Source organism: Schistocerca gregaria, chromosome X (assembly GCF_023897955.1).
Source record: "Schistocerca gregaria isolate iqSchGreg1 chromosome X, iqSchGreg1.2, whole genome shotgun sequence".
Lineage (NCBI taxonomy): Eukaryota > Metazoa > Arthropoda > Insecta > Orthoptera > Acrididae > Schistocerca > Schistocerca gregaria.
In genome coordinates, this window is record NC_064931.1 from 562,354,668 (window position 1) to 562,367,176 (window position 12,509).

Below are 12,509 nucleotides of genomic sequence, written 5' to 3' on the forward strand. Positions count from 1 at the left end.
TGGATGTTATTTCCCTAAGGGGCTCCATAATGTACCTAACATTGGAGCTCCTGATAACTAGCAGACGCCTCCCCCCTGTGCCTACTCAGATCCTGTTGAAGAAGTGGCCAACTGTCCACTCACAGGGCTCAGTGGGTGAGGTCAGTTGGCCATCCTTCACATTGACTCTCCACCTCAAGCTAAGTGAATATGATACCATCCGTCACTCACCATGTATTGAGGGCAGTTTCCCTGCGCTGGGTACACTTCAGGGTGCCTTGAAAGCGAATTCTGTTGGCGAAACAAGCAATATCTAAGGTGTTGCACACAATGTCCATGATTCTCTGCCATTTCTACATCCCAAGGTAACAGCCTGAAGATGGCTGGGTATGACAAAAAGCATCTGCAACTGTTTGCAATCTGCAGCCAGCTTCTCCTGCATCCACCCACAGCGGCACAGATCTGATCCATCCTAGTACTACTAACATAATTCTTAACTGTAAAAGTACACAGAGGAAGCTAAAAATGTAACTTGCTAACCTCTTGATGTGTCACCAACATAGGCTGGTGCCATTAGTATGAGTATGTTCTGAGTAAACTTCTCACATAATAAATGTGCTGAGGAGTTTTAAAATATGTGACTGCTCTTGATTTCTCTGTATCAGGGCAGACTCTATCGCCATTCACTAGGTGCCCCAAGATTTTAATTTCTTAGGTGATGAAGAGGCAGTACTTTAGATTCAGGCAAACCTGCAGTCTGAAAACACGTCAACACAGTTGGCAGGCAGCTTAAATGTTCTTCAGATGTCTTAAAAGACAGTGTCATGCAAATAGCAAAGACACATCATCCATTTAAGGTATTGAAGTAGGATGTCCATCATACATTCGAAGTTGGCTGGAACATTACACAGTTCGAATGGCATAACTTTAAACTCATAGAGACCATTAGGAGTCACAAAGGCAGCCTTTTCCCAGTCAGTCTCGTCAGCCTCGATTTGCCAGTACCCTGTCTACATTTTTATAGTTGAAAAATAATTTCCTCCTTTCAAGCAGTCTAAGGTTTCACAAATACACTGCAATGCATAGAGATCTTACATGGTGTATTTTTTCAGTCATCAGTAGTTGATGCAGAAATGCTGTGTGATACCCTTGGTATTCTCAAGACAACAGGAGAAGACCAAGGATACTTTGAAGGTCCAGTAATGCCATCTTGCAGCAACTTCTCCACTTCCTCACAGATTGTCTGTTGTCCAGATGGTGACACCATATACGAGCACTGTATAATTGGTGGATGATCCCCCAGTGTTAACAGAGTATTGTATCATGGGCTACTTGGTTTATCTTTTCTCCACTCCTGATTTTAAAGAATCCAAAAATTGACATAGAATGGCTATTGCTCACCAATTTTGTTCCTTGGTCAGATCAGATCTCATTGGCAGTTCAGTAGTAGCTTCCCCCCTACAATGCCTGTTGTGTAAGCAGAGCATGATTCTTTGGCAGTTACATTAAGCCACCCTTCCTGGACTGGTTCCACTGCCCCTCCACACATAACTTTAGAGGTGAATTGTTTCTGCTCATGACAGTGATTCAAAATTCTCCTTTACCACCTACAATGTTTATGATTGTCATTGGCATATAGATTTCTTTCATGAGCCTGAGTAGCATTTTGCAATTGACAAAGCTTCACAGTCTAATTGAACATCTCGGTTGATGACTAGAACTCGTGTTACTGATGACAGTGGGATAACTTCATCTTCAGTGGTAAATAACTGGCTGGAGGAGCAATCTCTCTTTTGTTTACTGGAATAGTTTCACCAATCTGGAGCTCTGATCTTTCACATTCTTATGACTACTTTAGATGCCTGTAAGAAGTTCCATCCAAGAATGACATTATGTCTGCATTCTGCTAAAACAAACAAATTCAAAAGACTTTGTTCTGTTGTTTATTGTTGTTCTTGCAATACGTGTTCCCGTTGGCTGGATGTATTTTCCATTTAAGATCTTTAGCATAATCTCTTGTGTATAACGGAACATAGTCTTCTTTAGCTGACAAAAGTAAGCATCTGATATGAAAGAAAAAGAAGCCCCTGAATTGACTAGCACTCGGTCAGGTTGGCCATTGATGATATAAGTGAGAGTTCCTGATATCTTGGTGACTGTCGTCCATGGATGATTTTCTCACTTCCATATGTGGTATGCTTGCTTAGTTTTCCTGTATTCAGTGGCTAGGCAGGCAGCTGGTACCTTTGTATGATAATAGGGAAAAGCTATGGCATATTGGGGAGCATGTCCAGGCTGCAATGATGGGCACAGGTCGACTGTAATGGTATACAGTAGACCAGCGTGAATAGTAGTTTTTTGATGGTTGATGTCTTGTGGTGTAATAGTCATCGAACACTGGTCATCTCATTCTGCAGTAGCATACAATATGCCTAGAGCAACCACAGTGTCAGTGTACTGGTGTGTTGTTCTCCATACACCAAATGTCTGTTTTCTGTGGTGCAATGTACATTGTGTAGGAGTATGCGTTGGTTGGTTGCTGAATAAATTCGGGTTGACAACATCCATTCTTCACAGCATGTTTGACTGGTGGTGGAGATTGGTGTCATAGACATGCCTTTATTGATATTCTCTATTCCCTCATGATGTATTGGGTGGACACTGGTGCATTCTATCCCTTGTGTACTTGGTCTGACATTCCTGGCTGCTGTATACTGCTGTGCCTCTTCCCTTTCCATCTTGCATATGAGAGAGATGAGCTCATGGTGATCTTCCATAAATGCCATAGGGACGACATTCTCATGCTCGGTTTTACAATTTGCATAGGGTTCAAAATATTCTATATACATGACTGTGTTGTTCCCCTTGGTGTTGGGCTCTGTTCTTCTCGTGCTAAGTGGACTTGCTACTGTTTGTCACAAAACTACTTCTTCACTTCAGCCTGGAATTCATACAAGCTTCTCTCCATTGTTCTCAAACCACTGTCGGGCTGTGCTGTCCAAGTAAAAGTACACGTTTACCAAACTTGTTGGCATTCCACCTGTTCATCCATTTTGTCAGGTCTTGACCAGAGTCTCTGGAATGTTCTGATGCATGCCTTACTGCTATTTTGGAATCCATCTGCCTCCTGGTATATATAGATCTTAGGAATGATGTACTGCTTTTATTCTAGTTCCTGTCCTTTCAGATGACAGATTTTACATTGTCGCAATTACATCAATCTTTTGAAGTACCCAGTGTCTCTACCACACACTGTCATGTTGAAACTATGATCAAGTTGAAATCCAAAGGCAGGATTGTCAGTGAAGTACAACACTTAGAGCTGAAAGCATGTTTATTATTGACTCCAACATACAGTCAGAACATTATCTCAAGAACATTCCAGGAATGATAAATACAAAATAATTGCAGGCAGTCATGGTTGAACTGATACCTATAATATGCCAACCAGTGACACTAACCACTACGCCACATGTTGTGCCCCATAGTTCATAGTGATATGCTTCAGAAACTGGAATGAAAGGTGTATGCTTGTGTAAAGCAATTATGTTCATGATTTGTAAAGATGCACAAGCTTTTCAAATTGTAGGGAATGAAAGCTTTTTAAGTCTACTGAAAGTCATTGCACTTTTATGCAAAGTATGCTGGAGACATACATTCAAGTGGGTGCTGGAAAACCAATTTTAAGTTATTCAGAACTACTTCAAAAATAATATTCAGAATGTGACCAGTTTAACACTCTTGAAGATATTTGGACTGAAACAATGTGGTATAGATAAGTGTCATGCTAACAGCTGCAGATACTGTAAATCTGCAAGATGGTTTTGACATTCTTTGATCTATAGAAGTGGCTACTTCTTCACAGGAAAGTACATTGTAAGCAATAATGTAATGCTAATAACTAGTATGTTGAATATTAAAATACAAAGGGAACTAGGAAAGTTCTGCAATACGACGCAACAATAAACTGCTATGTTCTGAGAATACTTCATACTTGCTTTGTAGGCACTGTGCCAAGTCTGTGGGTGCAGCTGTTCACTAGCAGGGTTAGTTTGAAGTTCTTGCTATGGCATCATAGTCATGAAGTGAAATATGGGCCAGTTTGCGATACAACTTGGAGCGTGGTTTAAACATAGGCCAGTGCTTTGGAGAAATGACTTGCATTCGGTGATGTGTGTCCACATCGTACAACTGTATTCAGGTGGCACAGAGAATACCAAAGAGGAACTTTTACTCTGGAGGATGCTGAGAGGACGGGAAGGCCACGATCATCAGTTAAAACATTGATGCTGTGAGGAAGATGTTAGACGAAGACTGGCAAGTGACAACGGTTCAATCCCGCATCCAGCTATCCTGATTTAGGTTTTCTGTGATTTCTCTAAATCGCTCTAGACAAAATACCGGGATGGTTCTTTTGAAAGGGCATGGCCGACTTCCTTCCCCGTCCTTGCCTAATCCGATGAGACCAATGACCTCGGTGTCTGATCTCTTCCCCCAAACAACCCAACCCAACTAACTGGCGAGTGACCTATAAGCAGATAGAGGAGATCTTAGGGCTAAATGCATCAACAATTCGTTCAATTCTACATCATCATTTGCAAGTAAAGAAACTCTGTTGCCTCTGGGTGCTGCATAGGTTGACAGAAGAGCAGATGACGCACCATGTGACTTGGTCCCAGGAAATGTCAAGGAAGTTTTCTAAGGGACAGTCTAAATATGTGAATAGCATCATGACAGGTGATGAGAATTGGCATTATGATGTGCCGACTAAGACTCAAAACAAAGTTTTCGTCTTTGAAGATAATGACACACCCGTGGCTGTTGGAAAATCCCACTCAGTAAAGAAGAAAATGATAGCTGTTTTTTTCCAAATTGAATGGAATTGTGGAGCATGTTGTTTTGGATACACAGAAGAAAGTCACAGCTAAGTGGTACACTGAACACTGCCTGCCAAAGTCATCCAATCTTTGAAGAACCTGCGACCGAAGACAAGAATGAACACTTGGTTCCTCCATCACGACAATGCTCCATCTCACCATGCCAAAGTATGCACCAAATGTTTGTGGGGTACAGGTCTGAAACTCCTTGAATACCCTCCTTACAGTCCAGACCTTACTCCTCGTAACTTCGCACTGTTCCCATATGTGAGAATGAAGCTGAAAGGAGGGCAGTTTTCAAGTGATGATGACTTCCTGAGGGCTTGGGACAATGAGTGTGCCTTTCTCCCTACAGAAACTTGGGAGAACTATTTTAGGGATTGGTTTTGGAGGATGGAGAAGTGTATTCAATATGGCAGAAATTTCTGTGAAAAAATTAAATAAATAAAGCTGTATTGCAAAACTTTCCTAGCACCCTTTGTATTTATTGTGCAACCAGACCAGTACAGACTATTGGAGAGAACCTGAAGAGTAATACCATAACATAAATCAAAAAGTGCTCATTACCACTGAACAAGTTAACATATTACCCATATCAACGTTGTTCAATCATAGGTTCAGGAACATACACTTTCATAATGCTTCAGCATGTACAAAGGCAGTGAATACCATCAAGGATTTGCTTGCAGTTGTTGAAACGATTGTCAGTGAGAATGGGCAAAAACATAGATATATTGCAGGACACTGGGTGAACCAAATTTGATTTATGGAGTGAACATTATGAAACACAACAAGAAAAGAGTAATTTGCAAATAAGAAAAGAACCTGATGTACCATCACAGTTCAGTTATTATCTGAAAGACTGGCTTCAAGCTCTTAAACAAGATCCATTAAAAGCATGCAAAGCAAAGCTCCAAAATCTTCCAGTGGTGTCATCGGATGTCATGTAGAGGGACATGGGATCAGCACACCATTCTCCTGGTCATTGTCAGCTTTCTTGAACTTAGAGTTGCTACTTCCCATTCAAGTAGCTCCTCAATTGACCTTAAGATGCTCAGTATACCCCAGTCCAGTCCTCCTACCAAAGAAAAATCACTCTCAGTACTGGGAATCGAATTCAGTGGCTCCCTGTCTCAGCCAACATGCTGCATAGTGCAGTTATTTTTAGCATTATGCAGTATGCCTGTTCACCGCAAGACTATCTGCACACCGGTTTTCTGTATGATTTGGTGAGTGTGACTGTTTAATAATCATGGGTAGGTTCTTCAAACCCACAGATACGGAAAGTCCATTCTAGTAGGTACCTGTTTTAAATACAGTTTTATAAAAATTCCTTCTATCTTTTCTGGATTCCAGTTTTATATTTTATGACTGCATCAATTTTAAAATAAATACATGCCACATAGACTGCCCTTTTACTTGAAAATTGGGGTACTGTTACTGAACCGGGCTGGAAATGGAGTGGAGAAACATATCTTGAGACTTTATAAGAGTTCGGCAAAGGCAGTGAAGACCACCTTCACCAAGACTTTGCCCAAGAAAGCTTTGTGGGACTTCCTCATTGTGCCAGCTCTAATGGAGCATGGTACTTTTTTACTTAGATATTAGCTGCCAACTTCAGGTCAGGACAGAAACGACTCTGTAAACAACAAGATAAGAAATAAGAATCTTTTACTAATAGTACACCTAGCAACGAGGCTATACGTTTATGTTATATCGGTGAATAATAGTGTATAATTATTGTGTTGATGCACATAATTAGTAAATTTAAGGAATTATTATTCATTTTTTGGATAATAATAACAACAACAACAATAATAATAATAATCACGTCAGATATGCTGCACTTTCTTCCTTCAAGTGTTCTGAGTAATTCTATGGTTGTTTTCAGAACAGTGAACAATTGTTACAGTGAAACTTTTCTGAATATCGCTTCTAAGCATATTGTAATCAATCTGAAATATATTTTTGCATGGCAGTTATCAGAAGTGTCAATGTATAGAAGTTACATTATACTGTTTCAGCTGAATGATTGCCTGCTGTACACATCATACTATGGGTCAGGACTAGCATCAGGGCTAAAAGTAAATTCAGAGCTCCCTCTTGGAGGCATGAAGGTTACTACACCACAGGCCGAGGAATTCCATAATGAGTTCAGTATCATTAGCAGCACAAGGAGTTTTACACTAATGGCAAGGTAAGTAAAATTTAAAAAAAAAAAAAAATTCTGCTTGTTGGCTGAGAATGAGGTGTATCATGAAAGTTTCTGTCAATAACTAAACGATAAATTGGCAACTGTGATACCATTTTTAGCTTAAAAGTGAAGAATTGGTTCTAACCTTATGCAACTCTCTCCTTACAGTGTAGTAGTATACCATGATGTAACAATTAGATAGATGTGGGTTATTTCCAAAATTCTGGGACACTTCTTTTGTGGTCATTTTTTTCTTACTCTTATCAATTTCATCCATTTGCCACATTTATTGAAATGAAATGAGGGGAGAATGAAATAAAGTTGGGAGGTTTGTATTGAAAATAATAAACTGTAAAAAGGGAAGAGGGGGTAGGGAACAAACCACCATACAGTTGACAAAGAACTCACATGATAAACAACCTTGCATGAGCAGTGTCTATTAGACAGAGAGGGTATGACAGCTGATCAGTTCCAGTCATTCCACCAGGAAGGAGGTACATGGCCCATGTTGTTTGTAGTTCAACAATGCCTAGATGGTCAGTACTGCAGTTAAATCATATCCGCATTGTTACGTTGTGCCAGGAAGGGCCTTCAACAAGGGAAGTGTCCAGGCGTCTCGGAGTGAACCAAAGCAATGTTGTTTGGACATGGAGGAGATAGAGAGACACAGGAACTGTCGATGAGATGCTTCGCTCAGGCCGCCCAAGGGCTACTACTACAGTGGATGACTGCTACCTACAGATTATGGCTTGGAGGAACCGTAACAGCAATGCCACCATTTTGAATAATGCTTTTCGTGCAGCCACAGGACGTCATGCTACGACTCAAACTGTGCTCAATAGGCTGCATGATGCGCAACTTCACTCTCGACGTCCATAGCGAGGTCCATCTTTGCAACCACAACTCCATGCAACGCGGTACAGATAGGCCCAACAACATGCCAAATGGACTGCTCAGGATTGGCATCATGTTCTCTTCACCAATGAGTGTCACATATGCTTTCAGCCAGACAACTGTCGGAGACGTGTTGGGAGAACCTGGTCAGGCTGAACGCCTTAGACATACTGTCCAGCAAGTTCAGGAAAGTGGAAGTTCCCTGCTGTTTTGGGGTAGCATTATGTGGGGCCGATGTATGCCGCTGGTGGTCATGGAAGGCACCATAACAGCTGTACGATACGTGAATGCCATCCTCCGACCTATAATGCAACCATATTGGCAGCATATTGGCAAGTCATTCATCTTTGTGGACGGCAATTCTTGGCCCCATCGTGCACATCTTGCAAATGACTTCCTTCAGGATAACGACATCACTCAACTATAGTGGCCAGCATGTTCTCCAGACACGAACCCTATTGAACATGCCTGGAATAGATTGAAAAGGGCTGTTCATGGACGACGTGACCCACCAACCACTCTGAAGCACCTACGCTGAATTGCCATTGAGAAGTGGGACAATCTGGACCAACAGTGCCTTGATGAAATTTTGGATAGTATGCCACAACGAATACAGGCATGTATCAATCCAAAAGGACGTGCTGCTGGGTAGTAGAAGTACCGGTGTGTACAGCAGTCTGGACCACCACCTCTGAATGTCTTGCTGCATGGTGGAACAACATGCAATGTGTGGTTTTTGTGAGCAATAGAAAGGGCAGGAATGATGTTTATGTTGATATCTATTCCAATTTTCTATACAGGTTCCGGAACTATCAGATCCGAGGTGATGCAAAACTTTTTTTGATGTGTGTATAATGACGATAAGCGAGGGCGGTAGATTGATATGTGCTAAAAATAACCAAAATATGCATGCATTTATGCACAAAAAGTTATAAAACATACACTAAAATACTGGAAATGTGCACTGCAATGTGGTAGATGTACATTAAAAATACATTGCTGGTGACTAAAATTGGAGCACTATGAAGAATAGCAAATCAGTGAAAAGTTATGTGTTTTGTGTGTGCGTGTGTACATTATAATAAAAAAGGATGTGTAATTAAATTTGGAGGTCATTTGGGGGTGTACAGAGTGTGAAATTAAGTACTAGAATTAGCACCTCTGGCAGCAACAGTGGTTCTTACTTGGCTGGCCATTGAATCAAACTGAGCTTGGATGACAGATATGGATACATCTTTCCATGCTGATTCAGCTCTATGCTGCAGGTCATTAATCATAATTGCTCACAAGTGGTGACATTTGAGTCTCTCAGCGACATATGGCCAAATGTTTCCCATGGGTGAGAGGTCTGGAGAGAACAGTAAAGTTACCCCTATATCGAGGTAGCTGTAGACGGTACACCAACTTGTGGTCTGCATCATCTTGTTGAAAGATAATGTCATGGAGACCACAAAGATAGCCCACAGACACCAGTTTTAACATGTCAGAAATGTAATACCAGTCATCCAAATTACCAGCTATGCAAACCAGAGATGATCCGTTGTGTACCCAATAGCACAGTTGCACATGATGCTCTACCTTTATGATGAGGAATGCAATTAAGCAATGTTCACCCTCATTGGAGCCTCCATACTGTGTCCAGTGTCACTGGTGAACACACCGTCAGCATGCATCTCTTTGCTACCAAATCAAGGGAAGCCACAACAGTGATTGCCATATTGACAGTCCCTGACACTGCAGGCATTCTCACACTATCCATGTGGATATGTATCTTGATGCAAACAAACTCATATCTGGACCCAAGGTACATGATGGAGCTATTCGATCTGCACAGCTGAGTTAACAGTATGTCTGTCCTCTTGGGTGCTTGTTATGTGGGGCTGCTAGCATGACAGTCATGGTATCCCAACTAACACAAGCTGAAATATTGCAGAATGATAAACTGCAACTTCAGTAGGTCACTACTCTGCTACTGATTCCAGCACATGCTGGTAGATACTACTTCTTGTAGAAGATACAACACAATCTTCTCATAAACAGCCAACACAAAGATGTGATTCCTGGACGTGAGAAATCCCCTGTGTTCTCTCTCTCTCTCTCTCTCTCTCTCTCTCTCTCTCTCACACACACACACACACACACACACACACACACACACACACACACACACACACACACAAATTTGAAACCATTTGAGAGGAAGAATCCAGTATTAGGTAGTAACTGCTTACAGATTAATATTTCATTAACAGTTTCTAACACAGGTGGTAATACAAGGGGCAGTGAAATGAAAAGCCTGTTTTTTGTTTGTGAAAATATTTGTCACATTGGGAAAGATTCTCTCCACTTTGAATGGCACTAAAGTGCAGAACTTCAATGCTGATGGGATAAGAATCCTTCAAGCATCTCTGTTTTCCCAGTATCACCAAGCTGACATTACAAATGAAGCATAACCCTGCATTCCTTTCCTCTGTCGTAAATTTTTGCACAAAAATTCTGTCTCAGTGTTACAAGGACACTGCTCCTTGGTAAGAAAGCACATATTTTGATAACGAATACCAAATGAAGCCTTGTCCCCCTCCAATCATTTCATTACTGAGGCCAGAATACTGTTTTGATTTATGCGAGTTGTCTCTGAATTCTTGTTTTCCCCCATGCCTTAATGACAACCTGGATGCTATGAGATTCATCTGAATTCAGAGAAAGCAAATTCCAAGTAAACATTATACATTTACTATTAGAATTTCACTACTTACTGACAGAGCTCACTTTCTCTCAACAGTCTATTTCATTGTTTTTGTTCAACAACACAGAAGGATTATTTTGAAAAGTAATAGATAAAGTGTTGTAAAAGTGCAAGTGTTCCACATTTTGTAGATGTAAATGTGCCATTATGTTGAGACACATTGTGTAGCTACTTCTTTCGGTAAATGATGTCTCTTTTTCTTAATGTTCACTTGATCAAGGCAAATTTGGCAGAGTATGTATCTTATACACTTGCATTAAAAAATGTATATTCATAAAATCTAGTGTGACCTACACAAAGATACTGCCTATGAAAATGAAATAGTTATACAGTTCCTAAATATTATGCCATTTTTTAAGAAATAGTTGCAGGGTTAGACACCATCTTACCAGTAAAAACATATATAGAAAACTTTGAATCAGTGGTAAAATTCCTCAGTGGTGTGAAATCTAATTGGTCAGATCACTTTTAAAAGTGCAAAGCACAAGGAGATTGTTACAATGCTGCCCCAAAAGTTATTTGGATTCCCCACTGACCCTGACTATCGATAGGGAGAACACATCATAGGTAATTGGGCTACGTATTCCAGCCACATCTTGCTCCCATGCGAAGCACTGCCACCAGCATGTCATGGGGAGCTGGCCAGTGTTGAGAGAATGCCAGTAAATACCACAGCCTGGCTCTTGCTAGCTAGTCTCTTGCTAGTCTTTGGAGCCTTTAGTTATGTGCCATTGAACAGTAGAATTTCGACCTGGCCTGTGTTACATTTATGATTTGGATTATCAACAGAACAAGTGATCATAAACTTGTTCCACCTACGTGGAATAGGATAGAGAAGTGGCAGCCAGTACATTCTCACTGTGTAGTTATTCCTGTGAAGCCTGGACCCCTAGTTTCTAAGGCTGTGGTGACAGCATTACAGCAGTTACATCAACAACTACCGCAGCAATATCAACAGCTTGAAAAGCTTGGGAACTTCAGGAGCAGCAACATGAGAAGCACGAACAGCAATGGGAATTCCACAACAACTGCAGAAATTCCTGTTACAACTGCTGCAAAACCAACAATGTTCTGCAGCTGCAGTTTCCGCACCTCGCTCCTCCTCCTCCACCACCACCACCACCACCACCACCACCACCATCACCACCATTCGCTTGCTTTGATGAGGCAAACAACAGTTGGGAGTCCTATTGAAGTCAATTTGTTCTTCACTGCAAGGCAAGTCAAGTAACTGACCCAGAATGTTAGTGCGTACTCTTACTGTCTTCTAGTAATAAACTGTATGAAGTGGTGTAAAAACTATTCCCACTCTTGAACCCCAGTAGCTTGACGTTTTCTGATGTTTGTGGTTTGCTGACTGGCTATTATGATCACCAAACCACATAGCTGCAGACAGACAGAAATGTAACCAGTGTCCTAAGAAATGTAAGCAATGCAGAATGGTGTGCTGAATTTACAAGTTTTAGCACATTAATGTGATTTTTCCTGTAAACAGTGTAGCACATTGAATGCCAACTCATTAATCTGTGATGATGTTACTATATGTCTTTCTCCTGATAGTCTTTAAAGTTATTGGATGCAATCCCCTGCATTCTGCATCAACATCTACATCTGCATGATTACTCTGCAAATCACAATTAAGTGCATTGCAGAGGGTTCATTGAACCACCTTCAAGCTATTTCTCTATCATTCCACTGCGGGAAAAATGAACACTTAAATTTTTCTTTGTGAGCTCTGATTTCCATTTTAGTATGATGATCATTTCTCCATATGTAGGTAAGTGTGAACAAAATATTTTCACACTCTGCGGAAAAAGTT

At 40.9% G+C, this 12,509-nt stretch overlaps 1 protein-coding gene across 16 annotated transcripts in view; it reads left to right on the forward strand.

The window, feature by feature from the left end:
* The window catches only part of LOC126299057 (FYVE, RhoGEF and PH domain-containing protein 6-like), a 204,480-nt gene that overhangs the window by 127,045 nt on the left and 64,926 nt on the right, over positions 1–12,509 (forward strand). For all 16 annotated transcript variants that reach the window (XM_049990718.1, XM_049990714.1, XM_049990729.1 and 13 more), the window contains one exon: positions 6,881–7,053. In XM_049990718.1, the coding sequence (XP_049846675.1) occupies positions 6,881–7,053 (173 nt within the window). The remainder of the gene's footprint in view (positions 1–6,880; positions 7,054–12,509) is intronic.